Source organism: Labrus mixtus, chromosome 16 (assembly GCF_963584025.1).
Source record: "Labrus mixtus chromosome 16, fLabMix1.1, whole genome shotgun sequence".
Lineage (NCBI taxonomy): Eukaryota > Metazoa > Chordata > Actinopteri > Labriformes > Labridae > Labrus > Labrus mixtus.
This window is the reverse complement of record NC_083627.1, coordinates 5484458-5512163: the sequence shown is the minus strand read 5'-3', so window position 1 is coordinate 5512163 and position 27706 is coordinate 5484458. Positions and strand designations below refer to the sequence as shown.

The window sequence follows — 27706 nt, the reverse complement described above, 5'->3', positions numbered from 1 at the left end:
GGTTCTTTCCCTGACAACATCCTGCTCACCTCATTATCCTGCTCACAAGTACCAACATTGAGCTCTGCATGTCCCCAACAATCACATCAAGCTAAAGCTCAATGCACGCTGACGTGTTGAAAGTCAAACAACTGTTGCTGCAGCAGAAAAAGATAAAACATTCTTTTTAAATGCTGCCACATTAATTACATGACTTCTAGCTCACCACACCTGCCGTCTTCCTTCCTGAAGGAAACTTCAATCTAAACCCTGCGGGAGTTTAAAAAAACAAAACATGTGTTTTGGGTGGAGTTGCTCGCACAGAAAAACAAACCCTGAAGGATGATTTGTCTCACACCGCAAAAACAACATGAATACCCAGAGCTGGCATCAGTCAGAGTGCAAAGAGAGCGTTTTCTCCTTTTGCTGTGGGTGTATCGCTCTAATTTAAGAATACCCTGGAGGTATGCTCACCAGAAGCTCGGCAGGTTGTAGCAGAACACAGGTACGCTTACCGCTCTGCCACAGATTCTCTCTGTGTGGAGGGAGAGACGGACGTGCAGAGATTGAGCAGCTGCAGCGAGGAGTCTCTGCAACACTGGACTGAAACAGAAAACTAACCAAATGCCGACAACGAGAAGAGGACTGGACGTGATCAGGACCTACCAGTGGACATGAATCAGAATGACATCGATCTGGAAGCGTCTGCTGATTTGACTTTTTTTTCTTTATAACTTTTTCGCAAATTAGAGGCTCAGACTTCCGCCTCACTCTCTTGGAAACCTTTAGCCCTTTACTTTAACTTTCCACAATGCTGAAGCTAAAGAGAAAGTTTCACTCAAAGCGGCGTCTGCACAGCGCGTCCAGCAGCACCGCGGGCTCCGTCAGCGACCTGGAGGACCGGGTGATCATGATGTGTGAGGACATCCCCACTGAGAGCTCTTTCGATTCCGGCCGAGGGTCCCAGAGCCCGGGGGCCCGCTCCAGCAGGGGGTCCCAGAGCGAGGAGCACGACTCGGGATCAGATCCTCACATCCTCCACCTGAGCAGGGACAGACTGTCCTACAGACAGGCCTGCTACGGGGACAGAGAACCGCCCCGGGCTCACAAAGAATACTACATCCAGAGAGTGGTGCAAGTGTATGAAAAACATATTTTCTGTTTTCTGAAAAGCAGGATGTCTGTATCTAAAAGTTATCTCTCAGGAGAAACACTTAAATCCCCGTGTAGTAATGAGATCCTCGGTGCTTGTTCCTGCATGTTTTTACACTGCAGTTATATTCCTGGCAAAGTGCACTGAAAGGCGATGTGTCTGTCTTTTTGTGTTTCAAATGTTGGGGGAATTTGAAGCTTCTCTGGCAGTGAGAAATCGTGTTTTTGCTTGCCTTTTCTCTGTATCAGGAATCCTCACTCTACTCATCATCGAACTGCCTCCAGCTAATTAAAATAAGAAATATGCAAAGAGGCATTTTTTTTAACCTCGGAGGCATTCATTTTGGAGTACGACTGGCAGGTTAAGAAAACTGAAGGAAATTGCAAAAAACGTCAAAAGATAATGAATGCATTTCTTTCTGGCTGACATTTCCAGCTGTCACTCATGATTTAAGCAAAGTGTTGATTGACAGTAAAAGACGACGAGCCGTGTTCACTCTGTGTGCTCCCTTCTCTCTCCGCAGGCCCTCTCTCATCGACATGGCCCAGGTGTACCGACAGAGCAACCAGGAGAACCTGGAGCAGGCCTTCAGCGTGGCAGAGAGGGACCTGGGTGTCACCAGGCTGCTGGACCCCGAGGGTGAGACGAGTTAGAGAGGAGCTTTAGACCTAGTCAGCCCCCCCCCCCCTTGAGGGAAATCACCACTGCAGGGAAGGGGAATGTTTCAGCATGTGTGCTGCGTTTAACTTCAGCTTCACACATAATATAGTCGGATTAGTTCTGCTGTAGTGTGAGGGAGGCGTGGGCAATGAAGATGATGCATTCATATTTGGATAGTCGTTTTTTTTAACGACTTCAGTTCAGGATCTGTCGATTCGAGATTCACCTTTCCTCTTGGATTTCACTGAGTCTTTTCTCTCTCTCTCTCTCTCTCTCTCTCTCTCTCTCTCTCTTTCTCTCTCTACAGATGTGGATGTACCCCATCCAGATGAGAAGTCCATCATCACATATGTCTCCTCTCTGTACGATGCCATGCCCAGGGTACCAGACATTCAGGACGGAGTCAGAGCCAATGTAAGTCCTCCTCTTCATCATCATCATCATCACCTCATTTGAGATACTCTGCAGCAGACTCAAGCTTGTAAAATGGAATATGCTTTTATTTAAACTGTTGTGTTTTTATGGTTAGGAATATTCACGTTAAATAAACCACATGAAAAATTTGTGATTTGGAACATTATCTGGAGTTTCATGAACACAATCACTCGTGTCAAACCGAAGCTCTTTTCATTTTTTTAACTCTGTCGACCATATTTGTTTGTCTCCTGGCGTCTCCAACCGGGCAAGATGCAGAGACAAATAAACTGACATGGCTGCAGAAATAAAGAGAGGACCTTTTTTCTGTACTCAGAACGCATCTGCGTCCTCTGACTTGTAACATTTTGAGTGCATGCATATTAAAAGTACCTTTGTTGTACTTCATCATCAGCCAATAGAAAACAGATCTTTCTAGTTAGCAACATGACAGACACGTTCTAATGACAACTGGCTGCAGAACACAATACTATAAATGTTGCTTATTTGACAGTGGCATCAAGAAAAGCACTCTGCACAACATGCTTAAGAAGATTGACTTATTCACGATGTGTGAGTTGCACATTTAATTCTCCTAATCCTCCTAGTTTCCAATAAAAATCCACAGTAAAAAAAGGTCCAAGAACATCACAGCAAAGAGGAACAAAGAGTTCAAACTGCTATCAGTAATATCACTATAGCCCCATAAAGAGGGATTAAAGTCCTGGGAGGATTAGTGTCTGTAACAGAGAGTCTGGCTGAATAAAGAAGTCATTGTTTCAGTGTCAAATCAAATCTCAGTATGCAGAAAAGACGAGTCCTGTCGCTGAGCGTCAAAACATCACGGCTTTGGAACTTCTGGGCAACGAAAATGAAATGTGTTTGTTTACTTTAGTTCACTCAGGAGAGCTTTATCCACATTTTATTAAAGTTATCTGTGTGTGTGTGTGTGTGTGTGTGTGTGTGTGTGTGTGTGTGTGCTGCAGGAGCTGGAGCTGCGTTGGCAGGAGTACTACGAGCTGGTCACCATGCTGCTGCAGTGGATCAGACACCACATCCTCGTCTTTGAGGAGAGGAAGTTCCCCACCAGCTACGAGGAGATCGAGGTCAGTCATTAAAAAAGTGTTGTTGTTTTTGTTAACTGACATTCCAGTCGAATAACAGAAAGGATGAAGCTGATGATGCATTTTTTGTTCGTCTGTGTGCTGACCTGCAGGTTCTTTGGCGTCAGTTTCTGAAGTTTAAGGAAACAGAGCTTCCTGCAAAAGAGTCGGACAAGAACCGCTCCAAACACATCTTCAAGTCTTTTGAGGTGAGCCACCTCCACACCTCCACACTACAAATAAATCATCACAGGTAGCTGTCCATGGAGGGCTCAACTTTTCTTATCATAAATAAATGAAAGTCTGAGTTTCTTTTCTCATCAACATGTTTGAGAAGAATCCCAGTTTGACACAAAACAGTTCAGATTTCACCTCCCTGTGTTTGACCTACAGGCCACTCACACTCTCTGAATATTTCACAGACTTGTTCACTTTATCAAAGGTCACAGTTATCAACATGTATTGTGTTCAGTTCATCAGTAGATTAGAGGATGATATACTGTCTCTCTAGCTTCAGAGCCTTCTGGCTTTTCAACAAGCTCGAAACTGTTTGTTCAAAATCACCACAAACAGTCTGGGCTTTAAATATCTTTAAAGTTCTCCTCCTGATGATGACGATGTTTAGGATGGTTTTGATGCTGACTAGAACTCTCGAGAACAGCCGTCGATATATACACTTTAAAAAAACTTCCTGTCAGCACGTGTGTGTCTGATCTGACTTAAAGCTTTTTGTTTTGCACTTCCTGACGTTGTCTCCTCCTCTCTCGGTCCTTGCTTGTGTTGTTCTTACTCTCTGATGTGCTTTGAATAAAAGCGTCTGATGAATGAATTGTGAAGGTCAAAAGTGGTGTTAAGCCAGGCACGATCCTCTCTGAAGTCGAGTTTATTTTATAATTTTTGAAGCCAGAATCATCACAGTTAATCACAGTGATAGTCAGAGTAAATGTTTGGCTTTTTATTGCTTCGGTGAGATGAAGAAAATCAAATATATTTATAGCTTCTCAAGTGTTATTATTGGATCTTTTTCTTTGTTTTCTTTGATAATAAACTGAATTCTGTTACGGCTCTGGACTTTGGTTCATAAAGCGACATATTTATCTATTTCCTTTGGTTCAGATAAATTGTGTTTTTCCTTTTTCAGCATTTTCTGACATTTTAATACTAAACAAAAAAATGGAGAAATTAACGAGGAGATGAATTGATGATGAAAACATGTTTATTTATTTCCAGCCCTACTTGTGTTTGTGTTTCTGCAGGGTGCAGTTCAGGCAGGGCATGTCAAAGTGCCGCCGGGTTACCACCCGCTCGATGTAGAGAAGGAGTGGGGTCGTCTTCATGTTGCCATCCTGGAGCGAGAGCGTCTCCTCAGGACGGAGTTTGAGAGGTAAGTGTGGCGCACTCCTAACCACGTCATGTGCTCTGTTGCCAAAGCAAACTTCACTTTTTATGACAAAAAAAAAAAAGGAAAAAGTGACCAAAAAACCCACAAGATATTAAGAAATCATCACTCAACGGTTTCTGTGTGTAAGGATGACTCATTTCCTAATGATGAAGTCTGTGGCTGGCAGTAAAATGAAACTGCTCTGTGGGAAGGGAAGAGGAATCATATTATGGCAAACACATGACAACCGTGCCATCGCCAGAGCAACAATAATACGGTCACTTGATCGCTCATAAACTCTTTTAATCACAAGGTCGGCAGGGCGTAGCTTTTAGTGTTCTCCAAACTCTTTGAGAAAATACTGCAGAGACTTTGAAAAGCTATCATCTGTACTTGAGTGTGGTCAGACAGCGATCTATCATGGCGTTCATGCACCAGGGATACGATGCAAAGTATTTATTCCCCCAGAGGAAAACGTGAGTGCGTTCACTTCTTTTTCACCAATTTATTTAATTTGTCAAGAAATGGAGTTCACTTCAGTCAACTGCTTCAGAAAGAGCTTCAAGGTACCCTGGAGGAGATTCAGGTAGTTCAGACCGTCTGAAGCACTTTTCTAATGTTTTGTCTCGTTGACTGCAGACTGGAGCGACTTCAGAGGGTCGTCAGCAAGGTCCAGATGGAGTCCGGGGTGTGTGAGGAGCAGCTCAACCAGGTGGAGACTCTGCTGCAGACGGTAAGACGCGACACTCAGTTTAAGAAAAAACATAATCTGTCACATAGCAGGCAGAGCTGTAATACCTGTGTGTGTGTGTGTGTCTGTGTGTGTCCTGCAGGACGTGAGGATGATGAGCGCAGGTAAACCGGCCCAGCACACAGCAGAGATGGAGGCTGACCTGGAAAAAGCCGAAGGAATGATTCGCCTCCTTTTCAACGATGTGCAGCTGCTCAAAGATGGACGCCACCTTCAAGCTGAGCAGATGTATCGCAGGTGCAAATCAGTTAAACTTATCAAATTATGCATCATCGAGATAAGAGCTGCAGCATGGGACTATTTAATTAAACATGTACAAATTAATTAAACATGAACTGGCAAAGGATTCCTCTAAAGACAGGACCTTTAGCAGTTATTTAAAACTGAAAATAGATTTTCAGAATCTTGCAGACGCAGTAAATATTTGGCATTTTTTCTCATAGACTCTTAAGGCTCAATTATGCTCTACGTCCTTTTACCCTTAAGGATACAGACGGAGCCTTTTTGTCCGAGCTCTGCGTTCAGATTATCCGTATTTGTGCAAGTTTTCTGGAAGTTTACGGATACGGTCCAAACATTGCAATACCACCGGAAAACACGGGGGCAGTGTGGAGCAGAACAAGTCGGACCAGCAAATAACTATGAAGTAGAATACTTTGGAAAATGTCTGAACTGGCTGAAAGTTGGGTCAGAATTATAGACAGATATATGATGTCAGCTCGCCAGGACACAGGGACAGCGCCCTCTAGTGGATACATGTTTTGAAATCTGTCTATTTTAGTTTGTTAAGGAATCATAGATGAGCCTTTAGCCAATTATAAAATGTTATTGTTTATTTATGTCATGTTGTTTAATTGATAAAACTACCTGACCAATTCTCCACTGATTCTGTCTCCAGAGTGTATCGTCTCCATGAGAGGCTGGTGAACCTCCGCAGCGAGTACAACCTGCGCCTCAAGTCCGGCGTGACCACCACGCAGATCCCCATGACTCAGATCCACACCGCCCAGGTCCAGGTCCTGCAGCAGGCCCCCATGAGGGTGCGGCCCGAGCTCGACGATGTCACCATGCGCTACATGCACGATCTGCTGGGCTGGGTGGAGGAGAACCAGCGGCGGGTGGACGACGGGGAGTGGGGAACCGACCTGCCCACCGTGGAGTCCCAGCTGGGCAGCCACCGCGGCCTGCACCAGTCTGTGGAGGAGTTCCGCTCCAAGATCGAGAGGGCGAAGGCGGACGAGGTACAGACAGCTGATACTAAACATGATGACACACACATGAGAATTAGAAGACATTATATGATCTTATTGGACTCCTGATTCCAACCCGCCTACACACAGTCACAGCCGACATCCTGTTTATGTTAAAGGGTGAAACTAAAAAGTATTTGATTCTGATTATGAAGCCAACGGCATAGATAATGTGGAATTAAAAAAACAGAGTCACAGGGTCCTTTAAGAAAAATATGAAATATATTCACAAGGATTTTGATTGTATGACAGGCATCTTGAAACGTTCATTCTTGAAACATCGTTTCTTTGCCTTTTTTGATATAGATTATCTTTTTTTTGCCCCCCTTTTTTTTGTTATGGTTTTAAAATGCCATAATCGAGGGCCGTCTGATAGCCTAGCCGTTCTGTGGTTCATATATAAAGTCCTTATCACAGCGACGTCTGGTTTGAATCTAACTTAACGGCCCTTTGCTGCACGTCGTCCCTCGCTCTCTCCTTTCAACATTGCCTGTCTCTCGTCATCTGTCCTATCCAATGAAAAGGCTAAAGAAGTCCCAAAGAAATACATTTGAAAAAATGCTAAAAGTTCTGCTGCAGTTTTAAACACAACCATCAAAAGTTGATGTTAATTAAGAATACATGATTTTGAGATCAAAGTGATAATATCCTGTTGCTAATGTTTCTTTGTCCTCTCTCCGGCTTCAGAGTCAGATCTCACCCGGCAGTAGAGCTGCATACCGCGACTACCTGGGAAAACTGGAGCTGCAGTACGGCAAGCTGCTGGTAAGTTGTTAAAAAAGTAAACATAAATAAAATGTGATAATATTGATATGGTAAGATATACTTATTAATGGTCCCATTTAAAGGTTTGATGAACTATTCATCTGTAAAAACAAATGCAGTATGGCTGATGTCATTATTTAAAAACAGGGTGCCAGCGGGCCAAAACGCAGGTCCCCTCTGCTTGATTAAATCCTTGGAGAATATCACAAAAAATGTTGTAAAAGGTACAAAAAATACAGATATAATTGTAAGATATTCTTGAAAATATCTTCCCCACTTTTCCGACTTGATTTTCCTGCATGTGGCGCTGAGCAGGTTTAAAACAGTCAGACTTTTAATAACTTGCTGGACCCTGCATCAATTGTGGATGAAGACATTTTTAAACTGAAGTCCATACTGAGCTGTTGCTTCTTTTCGAGCAGTATCAGAGATATTCAGTGAAGTCAAAAACAGAAAAGAATCCCGACGTCACCTCGCAGTTCTTTGTTCCCCTTCAGTTTCTTCTGAACCACTCTGTCGGTCCCTCTGAATGTATCTTAACATCCTTCTTATCTGCTCTTTGCAGAACTCCTCTAAGGCTCGCCTGCGTCACCTGGTAGAGCTTCACGCCTTCGTTGTTGCAGCCACCAAAGAGCTGATGTGGCTGAACGAGAAAGAGGAGGAGGAGGTCAACTACGACTGGAGTGACAAAAACACCAACATGGCTGCCAAGAAAGAGAACTACTCGGTAGAGGAGTTTGTTTTAATAACTCACACAGCCTTTTAGTGATGCTGGTAAAGATTCTCACTGTTGTTTTTTCTCTCTGCAGGGTTTGATGAGAGATTTGGAGCTCAGGGAGCAGAAGATGAACGGCGTCCAGACCACAGGAGACAAACTGCTGCGGGACGGACACCCTGCCAGGAAGACCATAGAGGTCTGTTTTAGGATTCAGGACTTATTTCACAACAAACTGAATGCGCAAATCTTACTTTAAACATTTAACTGAATAATTTCACCCTCCATCCTCAGTCCTTCACTGCAGCTCTGCAGACTCAGTGGAGTTGGATCCTCCAGCTGTGCTGCTGCATCGAAACCCACCTGAAAGAGAACACCGCCCACTTCCAGGTGTGTTTACAGTGCCTTCAGAAGAACTTTCTTTGCATACTTAATGGGGTTAATTTATCCACAGAGTTCAATTTGTATCCCTCTTTTCTCACCTGTCCTTCTAACTGTTGCTGCCTGTAAATTTAGGTCGAGGTCTACAACTTTAATTTCTCCCCCCTCTCTTCCTCGTCTAGTTTTTCTCTGACGTGAAGGAGGCGGACGACAGGATCAGAAAGATGCAGGACACAATGAAGAGGAAGTACACCTGCGACCGCTCCATCACAGTCACACGGCTGGAAGATCTCCTGCAGGATGCAGCTGTAGGTTTATTCATTCATCAGGATTTTGGTTTACTTCCAAAAACCGGAACACTAATACTGCATGAATCACCTTTAAAGATAATTGTCGGGGTATTCGGTTTGAATTCTTTGTTCTTCACAGGATGAGAAAGAGCAACTGAATGAGTTTAAAACTCACGTGGAAGGCCTGAAGCGACGAGCCAAGACCATCGTCCAGCTCAAACCTCGAAACCCTGCTACGGCAATAAAGGGCAAACAGCCCGTCCAGGCCGTCTGTGACTTCAAACAGATGGAGGTGACTATCTCTCATGACATTTTGATCATCTTTATTTACTAAAAGTAATATTTGTGAGGATTGCTACATGCTTAATCACAGGAAACAGCATTATAAAGCAGGTAGAAATGAGCATCGATGTTTGTCTTTCTTCAGATCACAGTCCACAGAGGAGACGAGTGCGCTCTGCTGAACAACTCGCAGCCCTTCAAGTGGAGGGTGCTGAACGATAAAGGCAGCGAGTCCACTGTACCGTCTATCTGCTTCCTGGTTCCCCCCACCAACAAGGACGCTGTCAACAGTGTTGCTGGGTGAGTTCAGAGTCGCCTCAGGACGTTTTAGATGAGTTTTAAATCCAAACTCTGTGTGTGCTGATCTCCACGTCTCCTCTCTCAGACTCGATGGAAACCTCCAGAGGCTGCAGACCATGTGGCAGACCATGTCTGTGGACATGAGGAGCCTGCTGTCCTGGCAGTACCTGATGAGAGACATTCACATCATCAAGTCCTGGAACGTCACCATGGTAACAACACAGGACAAACTACACACAAATGGTGTTTTCACACATGCACAAAACATGGAGCTCACATTTTCAGCCTGAGCTGCATGTTTGACTCCAAACAGACGAGTTTTTCAGCTACTGCTTCTAAACACTGGATCTTATGTGTGTGTGTGCCTGTGCAGTTTAAGACCCTGAGGGTGGAGGAGTACCGTCTGGCACTCAGGAACCTGGAGCTGCACTACCAGGACTTCCTGAGAGACAGCCAGGACTCTGAGATGTTCGGGGCCGAGGACCGCATGCAGGTGGAGTCGAACTACAACAGAGCCAACCAGCACTACAGCACCATGGTCAGCTCTGCAGAACAAGGTGTGTGTGCACTGATCGTTTATTTTCATTTCATCCCATCATCACCCGGACATTATCCGAAGGAGCTGATGTTCATCATGAAGCACATTTATTTCATTTAAAAATCATTTCTCAGACGTTTGTGTTGATTTTTTTTTTTTATCATGGTCATTTGTGTGTAAGTTGACTGTTGGGTTCACATTTCAGGATACGAGCCACCCAGGGCAGGTAAGGTGTTTCAGTTACAGCACCTGATGTGCATTTTGATTGGCTGAACCCGACTACCTGTCTGTGTGTGTGTGTCTGTGTGTGTGTGTGTGTGTGTGTGTGTTTGCACTGAGGGCTGTTGTGCTGTCATGATTCATTAACTCGATCACCTTCATCATCCTCACTGATTCGTTTCCTCCTCCTTCCTTTCACCCGTTCAGCCTTCCTCTCTCTGTGCATGGGTTTAAACAGCAGCTGATGAACTCCCTTGATTAATCAAACAACCCACCAGATAGTCATCTAATGATTGTATAAATGTGACATGGAGACATTAACAAATCATAGAGAGTAACCGTACTAAACCACATGTAGCTATTTTTAGCTTTTTATTAATTTTATTTTTAGATTAGATTAAAAAACTTTTTTCATCCCCAGCTGGGAAACTCATTTGCCACCTTGTCAAATCTTACACACAGCAAACATTATCGACAGTCCAATCACAGTACACAACAAGTAAATAAATAACAAACACCACTGAAACCATATGAGACATCATTAACAGCATTTTAGGTTTATTTCGGGACTTTTTAAACCTTTTTTTAGAGACAGGATAGTGGATAGAGTCAGACATCAGGGGCAGAAAGAGAGAGTGGGGAAGGATATGCGAGAAGGAGCCACAAGTTGGATTTTAACCGGGGTCGCCTGCTTGGAGGACGACAGCACAGCCCTAACCTCTAGGCTACTGTCGTCGCTGAATTTAACAAAGTTTTTAAAGTTATTTAAACAATTTTAGGGTTCAAGTCAGTTAAACACAAAACATCCCCAAAAATATTTAAGAAGATCTGTTGAATGAATTTCAGATTATCAAACTAACTTCCACTGAATATGTCATGTTTCTATGCAGATGTTTCACTGTTTGATTCTACAGGCTGAAGTTTTTCTTGCATCAAATCAAACCTGGGACTTGAACTAACAACCAACTTCTTTATTCACACTTTTCTCGTGTTCTCCGCAAAACAACAAAAACAACATCCATTTAAATATGTACTGTATATATATTTTTATTCAACCAGGGGAGCAGGATGAGTCCATGTGCAAGACCTACCTGACTAAGATCAAGGACCTGCGTCTGAGGCTGGAGAGTTGTGAGAATCGAACAGTGACTCGCCTTCGCCAGCTTGTTGACAAGGAGCCGCTGAAAGCCTGCGCCCAGAAGACTGCAGAGCAAATGGTAACAAGATGAGAAAAAAAACACAAATTCAGCTGCGTGAGAAGTTAGGAGGGCAGATCAAAACCCAGTTCCATAAAGACCTGCTTCCACTTTTTTCAAAATCCAAAAATCAGTCATGTTGGAATAGAACAGAAAGTCTTTATTGTCATTATACAATTGTACCAAATTAGATGAAAGGAGAGCCGTGAGCCACAGCAAAGCATGCGCCACCATCTTCAAATAATCAGGTCTAGTTTGAGCTTATCGATGCTGCTGTTGAGTCTCCTGTGTCCTGTAACCTGACGTTATATCTCGAGTCAAGTCCCGTCTTTTAAATCAAATCACTGGTGCACAAACGCACATCAATTGACTAATAAATAATCTGAATCATGTGAATTGCCAGCCAACAAACACATCAACACTGTGCATCAGATTAAAGCGATAGTCATCTTCTTCCGCCGATCAAAAGCAGCTGTGGTAAAGTCAGCCAGACTCTGCAGCTGGTCTTGTTAGTTTAAAACTGTAATCAGTGTTGAAATCAGGAGGATAACTCCAAAGAATGGAAAGAGCAGAAGACAAGTTCAGAGAGAGGAGCTGATCGTATTTTAATGGAGTCTGTCAAGCAGCTTCGATGAGCTCCCGTCGCTCAGGATATGACCGTGTCGTCGTATGTGGCGTTCATGTGGCGCTAAAAACAATATGAAAAACAATTTGAGCGACTAGAGTGTTCAATCTGGTATGCATCTGTTGAAAAACAACAAATGTATCTTGGATCTGATCTAAAAAAAATAATAATTTGACATGATTTCAGTCCATCTGGATTTGACAGATAATCGATTCAGGCTGAAGTCTGAGGTCACAATCAGTTCACCAAATCTTCTTCCATTTTTTTCCCCCCACTGATAGAAAGTCCAGTCTGAGTTGGAGGGCTTGAAGAAAGACTTGGGCTCTATCACAGAGAAGACGGAGGAGGTTCTGGCGTCTCCTCAGCAGCTGAGCTCCGCCCCCGTGCTGCGCTCGGAGCTGGACGTCACGCTGAAGAAGATGGACCACGTCTACGGCCTCTCCTCCGTCTACCTGGACAAGTGAGGCTTTGTGACTCTCTGTGTTTACGGATGTATTCCAGCTGATTTGGTGCTTTTTTTTAAAATTAAGTATGAACTTCTTAATTTCAGGCTGAAGACCATCGATGTTGTGATCAGAAACACTAAAGACGCAGAGGACACGCTGAAGAACTATGAGAGCCGTCTGAGTGATGTCAAGAAGGTGCCAGCGACAGAGAAGGAGGTGGAGGATCAGCGCAGTCAGCTGAAGGTATTTCCTGTTTTAGAAGGATGTTAACTTTTCATTCATTCGGATGCATACTGTGATTTGTATTTGGCTATGAATTAAACTTACTGTGCATGCTTTTTCCTAAACTATCTTAACTTTTCTTTGTCCGTCAGTCGATGCAGGCTGAAGCCGAGGCCGACCAGGTGGTGTTTGACCGCCTGCAGGACGAGCTGAAGAAGGCCACGACCATCAACGACAAGATGACGAGGATCCACAGCGAGCGCGACGCCGAGCTGGAGCACTACCGCCTGCTGGTCGGCAGCCTCCTGGAGCGCTGGCAGGCCGTGTTCGCTCAGGTCGACCTCAGGAAGCGGGAGCTCGACCTCCTCGGACGCAACATGAAGTCGTACAACGGCAGCTACAAGTGGCTGATCCGCTGGCTCGGGGAGGCGAGGCAGAGGCAGGAGAAGATTCAGGCCGTGCCCATCGGTGGCAGCAAGGCTCTCAAGGAGCAGCTGGCAGAGGAGAAGGTATGAAGGAAAGGAGGAGCTGTGTTAGGAAAAGAGCCGTTAGTGCGCCCTCTGGTGGTCATACTGAAAGAGTACACTGGACATTCATCAGACCTGCCTTTCGATGTGTGTTACAAAATGAGATTCTTATTGTGATAGTTGGAGAAGAAGCTGCTTGTCATCTTCTTATTTTAAAATAATACTTAAAACACACTTATAAGGTAAATAAAATCACTTCTAATAGATGACTTAATGTTTGTTTACAGAAACTCCTGGAAGAGATCGAGGCAAACAAGGACAAGATTGAAGGTTGCCAGAAAAATGCAAAGGATTACATTGATTCAGTCAAGGTTTGATTCATTATTTTACAGCTTCACAACAAAGGGAATGATTTGCTGTGGCTTGTTTTGAGAACATTTTCTCCATCGTCTTTTAGGACTATGAGCTCCAGCTTCTGACTTACAAAGCCCTCCAGGATCCCATCGCCTCTCCGATAAAGAAACCAAAAATGGAGTGTGCGTCTGATGACATCATTCAGGAGGTAGGTTAACTCTTTTAACCTAGAAGATCAGAGGCGTGTGGATACATCCAGTCTGGGTGTTTTGGCGGACTGTCTGCAACTTTTGTCTGCAACAAAAAACACATCGGAAATCGTCCTGGAGATTTAATTTACTTATAGGAATGACACAAAACTGAAAGAAAATGTGTTTGTGCACCTCTCACCATGTCTTTGCTGCTGCTTCTGTTTCAGTATGTAACTCTGAGAACCCGCTACAGTGAGCTGATGACTCTCACCAGCCAGTACATCAAGTTCATCACTGAAACACAGCGCCGCCTGGAGGAGGAAGAGGTAATTACACACATCTCTTTATGACATGCAGCAGCAGCAGCAGCAGCAGGTTCCCTGTCCTCTAACACAAACAGACGCCACCTTTACCTGTCCATTGAACCATGTATGGGAAATAATTTGTCATCAATTCTTACAAAATGTTGGCACCTTAGATCACGACTCTCTCGCTCAGAGTCTAGAAAACGGTCGCGTGAAAAGACGTGGCGCGCAGTGGTGAAGCAAACAGTTTCATCCTCGTGTTTCAGCACATCACATCCCCACTACAGCACATGTCTGTCATCCCCCTGCAGTGTGTATTCACACCAATCATACCACACAGTCTGTATGTAGGACTCACTTTCTCACTGCTTACCCAACAAGGTTTGATTTGGTGTTTGCTTCTTTATTTCCTCTTGAAATCACCAACACTTTGATGATTTAAAAGGCTTTAATTTAGCACCTTTTCCCTCTCTTTTCTTTTCTAACTTTCTATTGTGTTTGATCCTTTTGACCTGCTCGCCAGTGCTTTGTCATGCTGAGTATTAATCACACGCTTAAGAGATGATTTAACCCTCAAAGCACCAGGTATTTAAAAAACCAGACCCTCTCACTTCATCCTCGTCTTCATCACGTGTTTGTGTGTAATGACCGGAAGGTTCAGGAGTACTTAGAGACCTTTTATATTTGAGATCATGATCGGTTCATTAAGAAGGTAGCATTAGCTTCCTGTTAGCTAATAACACTTTGTTAATGTAAATGTCAACATGTCCATCGTCTCAGTTTTATAACGAAACACAAAAGCACTTTAAGATATGTAACTGTACTGTTTCTTATACTGATTATTTTCATCACTGATTACCTTCAGAGTTTTTCTTTGTCTGAAATTTAACAAAAGTTGATGAATTAGTTTTATTTATGTTCATTAAAGTTAAACAAAGAAGAACAGCAAACCCTCTAATGTGAGAATCAGAAAAGTCTGACATCTTCTCATTCTCAAAAAATGAGTTGTCATCTACGGAAGCCCTTAGCGGACATACTGTACATCCACACATTATATTTCACTCTGTTTTCCTGTGATAATGAGAACATTTCTTTACGATTTACTTGTCGATGTATCTCAAGATAACTGAGAATCTCTTTCTTTATCTAATCTCTGATCACGAGGTTATTTCTCGCGATCTTGTGAAAACATCTGAAACGTGCTTCTCTTGTTATCATTGGAAAATCTGAGTTGTTATCCCAAGATATCAAGAAAAATGTCTTGAGATCTCTGGGTAAAAAAGAGCCATGATTTACTTACTATCACGCTAAAACAGAGCTGAATAAAATGTATTGATGTTTGTCCACTTAGGGCTTCCGTAGCCTGCGTTGATTTGCATTATGAGTGGACTGGTGCTGATGCACTGTACGTTATTGTCCTTATCTGAAGTTGAATCAGAGATCAGTTTGACAGGTTTCTAAAGTCTTGGACCTTCCTTTGAGGTGTCGATCACCTGCACAGTTACACAATGAATCATCACCATTTTCACGAAAGATTAGGACTCACCCCATCAATATCTGTGGTCATAAATAAAGCATCTTAATCCAGGATTTATGTCACTGTCACTTTGATTTTAAACCGGCATACTTTGTGTTCAGTGCAACATGACTTCATGCTTTGTTTGCTGCATCACTTTGCTTTTCTTAGAAGTGATTCCTCTTGTTTTCTGATCTGTCTGTGACTGATTATTTGGCTGTTTCTGAACTTTCTAACCTGCTGCAGTGAACACTTTTATGCATGCTGCTAATGATTTATTCTTTACTAATACTTTACTTTAATGGTGACTGAAATATGCAACCATCTTACATCCCACATTTACAATATTTAGGCTTAAAGGCAGGGTTGGTAATTTAAAAAAACATGATTTTGAAAGTAGCATTCCCTCAGTGCTCCGTCTACACCCACCCCCTCCCCTCTGTGCTCCCTCAAAAGCCACGCCCCTCACTTACATGCACAAGCGCCATTGGTCCATGCTTTGAGTGTGGGCCAGTGCACACATGGGGTTGAGCGCGAGCAGGGAGACAGGGAGGCGCCTGATTGGTTCATCAGGTTGGTACCTCGTGGCAGACATTGGTCGAAGTTTTTACAGGCTTACAAAATGCTACAGATGACTGATTTTCTTCATTCCTTTTTCAGAGAACATGAGTTATTAATTTCTGTCAGGACCTAAAGACAATTTCAACCAAAATCTGAAAAAGTGGATCTGGAGGAAATTACCAACCCTGCCTTTAATGTGACATCTAAATCAACACACGTATCAATCTCTGACAAAAGTTTTAGTTTATAGTTTAACATCATCAGTAGATTTTATTTGTAACAGGCTGGTATTGTAAATGTTTAAAATGTAACCCAGAGGGATGACACAGCTGATGTAGAACAGGAATCCTTCAAAATATCTGCATGAAAGCCGAGTGTCTTCTCGTGTCGTTGTGAAGTGTCAGTTTGTGTGCCGTACTTTGAAAACATGACAAGCATTTCCCAATACATACATAAGAGTCGTCTACGTGTTGTAGATGATTAACTGTAACAGATGATCATGTATTTACATTTTCATGTACCTACATGTTGAATAACTACTTTCATATTGAAGTTCTATTTTACAGTCTAACACCTTTAACATTCTCTCTCTTCACCTTTACTCCCTCGTTGCTTTACTAATACAGAAAGCTTCTGAGAAACTCAAAGAAGAGGAGAGGAGAAAGATGGCCGAGATTCAAGCTGAGCTAGACAAACAGAAGCAGTTGGCTGAGGCTCAGGCCAAATCTGTGGCCAAAGCAGAACAAGAAGCCGAGGAGCTGAAGATGAAGATGAAACAGGAAGCCAGCAAGAGGCAAGATGTGGCAGGGGAGGCTGAGAAGCAGAAACAGAACATACAGCAGGAGCTGCACCAGCTGAAGAGTCTGTCCGAGCAGGAGATCAAGTCCAAGGGTCAGCAGCTGGAGGAGGCTCTGAGCAGTCGAACCAAAATTGAGGAGGAAATCCACATAATTAGAATCCAGTTAGAGACGACAATCAAGCAGAAGTCCACAGCTGAGACTGAGCTTCAGAACCTCAGAGACAGAGCCGCTGAGGCCGAGAAGCTCAGGAAAACTGCTCAGGAGGAGGCAGAGAGGCTTCGCAAGCAAGTGACCGAAGAGACTCAGAAAAAGAAGAATGCTGAAGACGAGCTGAAGCGTAAATCTGAGGCGGAAAAAGAAGCGGCCAAACAGAAGCAGAAAGCTCTGGAGGACCTCCAGAAATTCAAGATGCAGGCTGAGGAGGCAGAGAGGCGCATGAAACAGGCTGAGGAGGAGAAACTGAGGCAGATCAAGGTCGTAGAGGAGGTAGCACAAAAGACGGCTGCCACACATTTACAAACCACATCCATGTCATTCACCGAGAAGGCAACCAAACTGGAGGAGTCCCTTAAGAAGGAGCAGGGCACGGTGCTTCAGCTGCAGGAGGAGGCAGAGAAACTCAGGAAACAACAGGAGGAAGCCAACAAGGCTCGGGAGCAAGCGGAGAAAGAGCTGGAAACATGGAGACAGAAAGCCAACGAGGCTCTCCGCTTGAGGCTGCAAGCTGAGGAGGAAGCGCAGAAGAAGAGTCAAACTCAAGAGGAGGCGGAGAGGCAAAAAGTCGAGGCTGAGCGGGATGCCAAGAAACGGGCTAAAGCTGAGGACGCTGCTCTGAAACAGAAGGAGAATGCAGAGAAAGAGTTGGAAAATCAGAGGAAGTTTGCAGAACAAATAGCCCAGCAAAAGCTGTCTGCAGAGCAGGAATGCATCAGACTGAAGTCTGACTTTGAACACGCTGAACAGCAGAGAGGCCTGTTGGATAATGAGCTCCAGAGACTGAAGAAAGAGGTGAGCGACACAGAAAAGCAGAGGAAACAACTGGAGGGGGAGCTAGCCAAAGTCAGAAGTGAGATGGACTCTCTTCTACAGATGAAGATTCATGCTGAGAAGCAGACGCTGTCAAACACAGAGAAGAGCAAGCAGCTTCTCGAGTCTGAGGCGTCAAAAATGAAACAGCTTGCAGAGGAAGCCGCTAGACTGAGATCAGTTTCCGAAGAGGCAAAGAAGCAGAGGCAGATCGCAGAGGACGAGGCGGCTCGGCAGAGAGCCGAGGCTGAGAAGATACTCAAGGAGAAGCTGGCTGCCATCAACGAGGCGACTCGTCTGAAGACCGAAGCTGAGATCGCTCTGAAAGCTAAAGAAGCAGAAAATGAAAGACTGAAAAGAAAAGCGGAGGAAGAAGCTTATCAGAGGAAGCTGCTGGAGGATCAAGCCGCTCAGCATAAACACGACATTCAAGAGAAAATCACACACCTGAAGAGCTCATCTGACACCGAGCTAGTGAGGCAAAAAACAATTGTGGAAGAAACCCTGAAGCAAAAAAAGGTGGTTGAAGAAGAAATCCACATCATTAGGATCAGCTTTGAGAAAGCATCAAAAGAAAAGTCCAATTTGGAGGCTGAATTGAAGAAGCTGAAGGGTATCGCAGATGAGACGCAGAAGAGCAAACTCAAAGCTGAAGAGGAGGCGGAGAAACTGAGGAAGCTCGCTGCTGAGGAGGAAAAGAAAAGGAAAGAATCCGAGGAGAAGGTGAAGAGGATTACTGCAGCCGAAGAAGAGGCCGCTCGGCAATGCAAAGCTGCCAAGGAGGAAGTGGAGCGTCTCAAAAAGAAAGCAGAGGAAGCTAATAAACAGAAGGAAAAGGCTGCAAAAGATGCAGATAAGCAGGTCATATTGGCGAAAGAGGCAGCGCAGAAATGCAGTGCAGCTGAGCAGAAAGCCCAGGACGTTCTCAGCAAGAATAAAGACGACGCCCTTGCTCAGGAAAAACTGAAAGGTGAGTTTGAAAATGCTAAGAAACTTGCCCAAGCCGCTGAGAAAGCCAAACAGAAAGCAGAGAAGGAGGCTGCCCTGCTCCGTCAAAAAGCTGAGGAGGCTGAAAAACAGAAAAAAGCTGCAGAGGAGGAAGCTGCCAAACAGGCCAAAGCTCAAGGAGATGCAGAGAAACTGAGGAAAGAAGCAGAGGCCGAGGCCTCCAAGCGAGCAGCGGCTGAAGCAGCGGCTCTGAAGGCCAAGCAGCAAGCCGATTCAGAGATGGCCAAACACAAAAAAGAAGCAGAACAAGCTCTGAAGCAGAAGTCTCAGGTGGAGAAAGAACTTACAGGGGTTAAACTGAAGCTGGATGAGACCAACAAGCAGAAAGTCGTGTTGGATGAGGAGCTCCAGAGAGTCAAAGGTGAAGTTAATGATGCTGTCAAGCAAAAGGCCCAGGTGGAGGATGAACTGTCCAAGGTTAAGAAGCAGATGGACGAGCTCCTGAAACTCAAGCTGAAGATTGAGGAAGAAAACCAACGTCTCATGAAGAAAGATAAAGATAATACACAGAAACTACTCAAAGAGGAAGCAGAGAAAATGAAGAGCCTGGCGGAGGATGCTGCGAGACTAAGTGTGGAAGCAGAGGAAGCAGCGAGACAGAGACAGGTCGCTGAGTCCGACTTAACAGAACAGAGGGCTCTTGCAGAGAAAATGCTAAAGGAGAAAATGCAGGCGATCCAGGAGGCTACAAAACTGAAAGCCGAGGCACAGGAGCTCCAGAAACAGAAAAACCAGGCACAGGAAAAGGCTAAAAAACTACTAGAGGACAAACAACAGATCCAGCAGCGCCTTGACAAGGAGACTGACGATTTCCAAAAATCATTGGAGGCCGAGCGCAAGAGGCAAATGGAGGTTTCAGCAGAGGCAGAGAGACTGAAATTGAAGGTGAAAGAGCTCAGTGACGCTCAGGCAAAAGCTGAAAAGGAGGCGAAGAAATTTAAGAACCAAGCTGACGAAGCAAAGGCACGTCTACAAGAGACAGAAAAGCAAAGTGGAGAAGTTGTTGTGCAAAAGTTGGAGACACAGAGGCTGCAGAGCACCAGGGAGGCTGACGGCTTGAAGAACGCCATCGCTGACCTCGAAAAAGAGAGAGAGAAGTTGAAAAAAGAGGCGGAGGAGCTTCAGAAGAAATCTAAAGAGGTATTTTTATACATGAAGTTCATTCACACAGCCCATTAAATTAACCAAAACGTATAAACACACTAATATCTGTGGAAGCGGCTGTAACATTTCATGTAAATTGCAGATCTTAAGTAACATCCAGCAATTTATATGAATTCAAAATCTAATCTCTGCAGAGTTAAATGATGACTGTTTTGTCATTTTCAAACTTTCTCTGAAATATTTGCTCTAAATATTTCATTTTTTACAAATCAAACAAGATACAACAAGTGAATAGTAGTTGGTAGACTTTGTTGCCTTTAGACTTAGACTGGATATCTGTTCATATGTGTCTTCATGATGCGCTAAGCTATCTGGTTTCTGGCTGTTTTCTAACATAAGATAAACACATGAGAATGGGTAGTAGTGTAAAATCGTGTAAAGCATACTTCCACAATTGTTGAAGTGTAATTGAGACCTACTTTTCTTTGTAGGAAATGGCTTATATCCTGTTTAAATCTAGACTTATTGTGTTCTTTTTTTCCAAATAGATGGCAAATGCCCAGCAAGAACAAATCGAGCAACAGAAGGCCATTCTTCAGCAGTCCTTCCTCACAGAGAAGGATGTGTTGTTGAAGAGAGAAAAGGCAGTAGAAGATGAGAAAAAGAAGCTTCAGAAACAGTTTGAGGATGAAGTGAATAAAGCCAAAGCTCTTAAGGAGGAACAAGAACGTCAGCGGAAGCTATTGGAAGAGGAGAAGAAGAAGCTCCAGGCCATTATGGATGACGCTGTCAAGAAACAAAAGGGTGCTGAGGCAGAGATGACCAACAAGCAGAAAGAAATGGAAGTGCTTGAAAAGAAACGGCTTGAACAGGAAAAACTTTTGGGAGAGGAAAATAAAAAGCTCAGAGAGAAACTTAAGAGTCTTGAGGTCACCTCCAAACAGGCTACTTCCAAAACAAAGGAAATTGAAGTCCAAACTGATGACGTTCCTGAAGAGGAGTTAGTTTCTATGACAATGGTGGGAACAACAAAGAAAGTTTTCAATGGATCTGTCGACGTGGACGGAGCGAAGAAAGATGGAGAATCACATTTAGCATTTGAAGGTATAAGGGAGAAAGTCCCTGCTGAAAGGCTGCTTGACGTTGGTGTCCTGACCAAAAAGGAGTTTGACAAATTGAAAAAGGGAAAAACCTCGGTTCAAGACCTCGGAAAGACTGATAAAGTTAAATCATGTCTTAAGGGTCAAAACACGATTGGAGGCGTCTTGACTCCATCCAAAGAGAAAAAGAGTGTCTATCAGGCCATGAAAGAGAAAATGATCACACCTAACACTGCCTCGATGCTGCTGGAGGCTCAAGCTGCTTCTGGTTACATTGTAGATCCAGTGAAAAATAAGCTTCTCTCTGTAGATGATGCTGTCAAAGATGAGCTAATCGGCCCTGAGCTTCACGATAAAATGCTCTCTGCAGAGCGAGCCGCCACAGGCTTCAAAGATCCCTATACTGGAGCTAAAATCTCTCTCTTTGAGGCCATGAAGAAGGGACTTATTGAAAGGGAGCAGGCCACAAAATACCTAGATGTACAGCTTGCAACTGGCGGTATCATCGATCCCATCAATAGTCACAGAGTGCCACTTCAGACCGCCTACAAACAGGGTCAGTTTGATGCAGACATGAACAAGAAGCTAAGTGATCCCAGTGACGATTGCAAGTTATTCATTGACCCCAGCACTCAGGAGCAACTCACTTACAAACAGCTCCTGGAGAAATGCACCAAAGATGCAGAGACAGGAATGCTGATTTTACCAGTGTCAGAGAAAGCTGCTGAAAGTGAGACAACATACACAGACCAGGAGACTAAAGAGATGTTAAGTATGTCAAACGTCAGTGTGCCTTTTGGAAGGTTCAAGGGCAAAACTGTCACCATTTGGGAAGTCATAAACTCTGAATACTTCACTGACGAGCAAAGAAGAGAACTGATTCGCCAGTACAAGACAGGCAAAATCACAGTAGAGAAGATTATTAAGATCGTCATCACTGTTGTTGAAGACAAGGAGAAGAATAATGGAAATGTGTTCAGTGGTTTGAGGGCTCCTGTCTCTGCTAGTGAACTGTTGGAATCCAAGATTATCAACAAAGACTTGTTTAATAAGTTGAGTAATGGCAAGATAACAGTTAAAGAGATCTCTGAGATGGAGCCTGTGAAGAAGGCACTACATGGAACACCCAGCATTGCTGGACTGTTGAATGAACCCACCAAGGAGAAAATGCCTTTCTATCAAGCTCTGAAGAAAGAATTACTGTCTCCAGAAACTGTGGCAAATCTTCTTGAAGCTCAAGCAGCAACTGGGTTTGTAATCGATCCGGTCAAAAATGAGAGAGTCCCTGTTGATGAAGCTGTTAAGTCTGGTCTGGTGGGACCAGAACTGCACGAACGACTCCTGTCAGCGGAGAGAGCTGTTAGTGGCTACAAAGATCCATATACTGGTAAAAACGTGTCCCTGTTTGAGGCCTTGAACAAAGGCCTTATCAAGAAAGACCATGGCGTTCGTCTGCTTGAGGCACAGCTCTCGACAGGTGGAATCATTGACCCTGTTAAAAGCTATCGTATCCCACACGAGGTTGCCTGTAAGCGTGGATATTTTGATGAGGAAATGAGCAAGACCCTGAACACCAACACGGATGAAACAAAGGTCTTTTATGATCCTAACTCACAAGAAGATTCAACTTATGCCCAGCTCATGAAAAAATGTGTCACCGACAAAGAAACCGGACTCCCATTGCTTCCTCTTACAAAGAAGGCTGCAAAGCCAAAAGAAGAGAAACAAATTACAGAGGCTAAAACAAAAGAGGCTTTGAACCAGACAACTATGGAGCTTGACTATGGCCCTTTCAAAGGAAGAAAAGTCACAATTTGGGAAATCATACACTCTGAATACATCACTGAGGAGCAGAGAATAGAGCTTATTCGCCGGTATAGAATGGGACAGGTGACGATTGAGAAGTTGATCAAGATTGTGATTACAATGGTTGAGGATAAAGAGGAGGAAGCAAAAGAAGAGGCCTGTTTTGAAGGCCTTAGGGCTCCAGTCACAGCCCGCTCTTTGCTTGATTCCAACATCATTGATAAGGCTACATTCGATGAACTGGAACAGGGTAAAAAGACACCTAAAGAGGTTAGTGAAACCGACAAAGTCAAGAAGTACCTGCAGGGAACAGTCCACATTGATGGTATTACTATGGGAGATTCAAAAGAGAAGCTTAGCATATATCAAGCAATGAAAAAGAACATCCTGCAACAAAACACTGGGCTTGCCCTACTAGAGGCCCAAGCTGGAACTGGTTTCATAACTGATCCAGTCAAAAGTCAGAAATACTCTGTGGATGATGCTGTGAAGGAAGGAGTTGTTGGTCCAGAGCTCCATGAAAAACTTCTTGCAGCCGAAAAAGCAGTGACTGGATACAGAGATCCTTATACTGGCAATAAGATTTCTCTGTTCCAAGCCATGAAGAAAGAGCTTGTTCTCAGAGAGCATGCCATCCCCATCCTGGAGGCTCAGTCTGCCACAGGGGGGATCATTGATCCGACCAGTAGCCATCGTGTTCCCAATGATGTGGCCATTCAGCGCGGCTATTTGAGTAAACAAATGTCCAAATCCTTCAATGAACCTTCAGGTGACGTTAAAGGTTTTACCAATCCCAACACCAATGAAAATGTCACTTACAAGCAGTTGGTGGAGAAATGTGTCAAAGATCCCATCTCTGGTCTGTGCTACCTGCCTTTGACAAAGGTGGAAGCCCCTGCTCCTGTTGAAAAATCCTATCAGTATACAGAGGAGCAAGCCCAAACAGATCTAACCAACACTCAAATTGAGATCCCTCATAAGAACTTTGCAGGAAAGAGTATGACTATTTGGGAAGTAATGAATTCAAATATGCTTCCAGAAGAGGAGAGACGCCGCCTCATGGAGCAGTTTCGCTTAGGGCAAATCTCAAAGGACAGAATGCTCATCATCATTATTGAAATCATTGAACAAAGGGAGACCCTAAAATCAGAGCAAGGCATGTCCTGTGATGTAATCAGAAGAAGAGTTACTATTGATGAGCTGTACAGTGCTCGGATTATTGACTTGAACACTTACAACCTCTTGAAACAAGAGAAGATAACTATTCGTGAGGTCATGGAAAGACCATCAGTGAAGCAGTACCTCTTTGGTACTGGTTGCATTGCTGGAATCATGTCAGACAGCCCCCCAAAGATCAGCATTTACCAGGCTATGAAGAGTGGAAAAATCAAGCCTGAGGTTGCTCTGAATCTGCTTGAGGCGCAAGCAGCAACAGGATTCATGATTGACCCAGTGAAAGATGAACTTCTGACTGTTGATGAAGCTGTACGCAAGGGGCTTGTCGGCCCAGAACTTCATGACAAACTGCTCTCTGCTGAAAGGGCAGTTACAGGTTACAAAGATCCGTACAGTGGGAAAGTGATTTCTCTCTTCCAGGCAATGAAAAAAGACCTCATTCCTGAGGATTATGCCTTGGGGCTTTTGGAAGCCCAGAATGCCACTGGTGGATTAATGGATCCTGAATACTACTTCCGCCTCCCCACTGATGTTGCTTTGCAGCGTGGATACATCAACAAAGAGACTCTTGACAGAATATCTGAACCTACTGCGGATGTGCGAGGTTACACCGATCCTACATCAGAAGACAAACAGTCCTATGCTCAGCTGCTTAAAAGATGCAGAGTGGATAAAGAGAGCGGGCTGCGCCTGCTTTCACTGTCAGACAGAAGACTTCTCTTCAAGGGTCTCAGAAAGCAGATCACTGCCGAAGAGCTGCTTCGATCACAGATTATTGACCAAAAGACATACAATGAACTCACCGAGGGTACCATCACAGTGGAGGAGGTCAGCAGAGACCTGAAGAAATTCCTTGAGGGTACCAGCTGTATTGCTGGTGTGTACGTAGAATCAAGCAAAGACCGTCTGTCAATTTACCAAGCGATGAAGAAGAACATGATTAGGCCCGGGACTGCCTTTGAGCTTCTTGAAGCCCAAGCTTCCACAGGGTATGTGATTGATCCTATTAAAAACCTGAAGCTAAATGTGGCTGAAGCTGTGAAGTTCGCAGTTGTTGGCCCGGAGTTTAAGGATAAACTCCTCTCAGCTGAACGAGCTGTCACAGGCTACAAGGACCCTTACTCTGGCAAGGTCATCTCACTATTCCAGGCGATGAAGAAGGGTCTTATTCTTAAAGACCATGGCATTCGCCTGCTAGAGGCTCAGATTGCTACCGGTGGAATCATTGATCCACAGGAGAGTCATCGCCTGCCTGTTGAAACAGCATATGAACGTGGCCTCTTTGATGAGGAAATGAATGAAATCCTCACCGACCCATCAGATGACACAAAGGGCTTCTTTGACCCTAACACAGAGGAAAATCTCACCTACCTGCAGCTGATGGAGAGATGTATGACAGACCCAGAAACAGGTCTCGCTCTTCTGCTGCTTAAAGAAAAGAAGCGAGAGAGGAAGACGTCTTCCAAATCCTCAGTTCGCAAACGTAGAGTCGTCATTGTTGATCCAGAGACCGGCAAAGAGATGTCTGTCTACGAGGCGTACCAGAAAGGCCTTATAGACCACCAGACTTACATTGAGCTTTCAGAGCAGGAGTGTGAATGGGAAGAAATTACCTTTACCTCCTCTGATGGAGTTGTGAAATCCATGATCATTGACAGAAGGTCTGGTCGGCAGTATGACATCGATGACGCCATCTCAAAAGCCCTTATTGACAAGTCGGCTCTTGATCAGTACCGGGCAGGCAACCTATCCATCACAGAGTTTGCAGACATGCTGTCTGGAAACACGAGCGGTGTCAGATCACGTTCATCGTCCTTTGGCTCCTCTTCCTCTTACAATATGAGCCCAGTACCTTCTATAAAAACACCAGCAACCACGTGGAACGACCCAACAGAGGAAACTGGTCCTGTGGCTGGCATCTTAGACACAGAAACACTGGAGAAGGTATCGGTCACAGAGGCTATACACAGAAACCTTGTGGACAACATTACAGGCCAAAGGCTGCTGGAGGCTCAGGCCTGCACGGGAGGGATCATCGACCCAAATACTGGAGAGAAATTCTCTGTTGCAGATGCAATGAACAAAGGTCTCGTGGATAAAATCATGGTGGACCGCATCAGTCTAGCCCAGAAAGCATGCAATGGATTTGAGGATCCGAGAACCAAAACTAAAATGTCAGCAGCCCAAGCTCTAAAGAAAGGCTGGCTGTACTATGAGGCTGGGCAGAGATTCCTTGAGGTCCAGTATCTCACTGGTGGATTGATCGAACCAGATGCCACCAGCAGAGTCTCCATAGATGAGGCTGTAAAGAAGGGCACCTTAGATGCACGCACTGCACAGAAGTTACGGGATGTTAGTGCATACTCAAAATACCTCACATGCCCTAAAACCAAGTTGAAAATCTCTTACAAGGACGCCATGGAAAGAAGCATGGTAGAGGAGGGGACTGGTCTGCGACTACTTGAAGCGTCATCTCAATCCAGCAAAGGCCTCTACAGCCCCTACAGCATGAGCGGGTCCGGCTCGGCTACTGGGTCAAGGTCTGGCTCAAGAACTGGTTCAAGGTCAGGCTCCAGGAGAGGAAGCTTTGATGCCACAGGATCCAGTTTCACAACAACCTTCTCTTCCACTTCGTACGGTTCACCGAGCTACAGCCGCAGATACTGATGAGTCTGAAAGGAATGATTTCTAAAGGAAGGATACACTACAAAACCACAGTGTTCACCAGATGCCTAATTCTCAGTGGAATAAGGGCTACCTTTATTCTGCTCTGCATGTGGTTGTTACAGGTCTTTTAATATTTAATTTTTTACAAGTTGAATATTTGTTTATAGTATATTTCACTTTTCTTTTAGTTGTTTATGCTTCCTCCTGAAAACTGTACTGTACCAAGCTTATGCAATAGCTGTTGATTACTTCTAGTGTCTATTGCAGAAGTTGTTCTTTCTCTTTTTCTTTGTTTAAAAAGTATATCATAAGAATTTACCATTCAACAAACAAGATTTTTATTTAAAATATTGTGTATTACACAATAACCAAAACCATTCATTACCAATAACCTGATTGTCAAGAGGAACCAAATTGTTGTTGTACAAACAGAAATCTTTGTACATGTGTATATTTCTGAAAAGTTTTTAAAAAAGATAGCTGAAAAGAGATAAATACAACTCTGCAGAGCAGAATAAGGAGTCCTCCGAATATGAATAAACACTAAAAGTGTCAGCTTTAATAATGCCAAGCTTCAAGATCTTTTCTCTCCTGGGCTACACTGCCAATGTCTACTCCATCCCCAATCTTCATTCAACCTGGAAATACAACAACACGAAAACTTCATGAAATGGAGCTCAAAAAGCGAGATCCCTCACCGGGCAGATTCATCCAGCCTGTTATGACCAGTCAAACCTTAAAACATCAAACCTCAAAACCAACATAAACAAGTCCCTGCTTTTCTTCACACCTCAAAAGGTATGTAAAAAATAGATTTACATACAAACATCTCACAGTTTACTGCAATTTCTGTGTGTGTGCCATTCTTGGTGAAATGCTGGTGAAATGGTTTTGCTCAAACTGCAAAGTAGTCACCCACCACTAGTTGGGGCTGCTCTCCCCGCTCTATTACCCA

The 27706-nt window shown here is 44.0% G+C and overlaps 1 protein-coding gene and 1 long non-coding RNA gene across 19 annotated transcripts in view; one reads left to right on the top strand and one right to left on the bottom strand.

The window, feature by feature from the left end:
* Positions 1-27706, bottom strand: part of LOC132990656 (uncharacterized) — a 316893-nt gene that overhangs the window by 156240 nt on the left and 132947 nt on the right. The window lies entirely within an intron of this gene.
* Positions 1-27706, top strand: part of pleca (plectin a) — a 111473-nt gene that overhangs the window by 82412 nt on the left and 1355 nt on the right. For 14 of the 18 annotated variants that reach the window (XM_061060501.1, XM_061060502.1, XM_061060512.1 and 11 more), the window contains 27 exons: positions 1656-1771; positions 2100-2206; positions 3193-3312; positions 3423-3518; positions 4566-4693; positions 5330-5423; positions 5524-5678; positions 6340-6682; positions 7379-7456; positions 8022-8183; positions 8266-8370; positions 8466-8561; positions 8735-8860; positions 8982-9134; positions 9270-9424; positions 9510-9636; positions 9798-9981; positions 10168-10188; positions 11241-11398; positions 12284-12462; positions 12553-12691; positions 12823-13179; positions 13425-13508; positions 13595-13699; positions 13910-14008; positions 16691-20038; positions 20551-27549. In XM_061060501.1, coding sequence (XP_060916484.1) covers positions 1656-1771; positions 2100-2206; positions 3193-3312; positions 3423-3518; positions 4566-4693; positions 5330-5423; positions 5524-5678; positions 6340-6682; positions 7379-7456; positions 8022-8183; positions 8266-8370; positions 8466-8561; positions 8735-8860; positions 8982-9134; positions 9270-9424; positions 9510-9636; positions 9798-9981; positions 10168-10188; positions 11241-11398; positions 12284-12462; positions 12553-12691; positions 12823-13179; positions 13425-13508; positions 13595-13699; positions 13910-14008; positions 16691-20038; positions 20551-26751 — 13036 coding nt within the window. In that variant the 3' untranslated portion in view covers positions 26752-27549. Of the gene's footprint in view, positions 1-566; positions 1120-1655; positions 1772-2099; positions 2207-3192; positions 3313-3422; positions 3519-4565; positions 4694-5329; positions 5424-5523; positions 5679-6339; positions 6683-7378; positions 7457-8021; positions 8184-8265; positions 8371-8465; positions 8562-8734; positions 8861-8981; positions 9135-9269; positions 9425-9509; positions 9637-9797; positions 9982-10167; positions 10189-11240; positions 11399-12283; positions 12463-12552; positions 12692-12822; positions 13180-13424; positions 13509-13594; positions 13700-13909; positions 14009-16690; positions 20039-20550; positions 27550-27706 lie in introns of those variants that run through there. The other 4 variants (XM_061060503.1, XM_061060506.1, XM_061060513.1 and 1 more) reach the window with 2 other exon arrangements.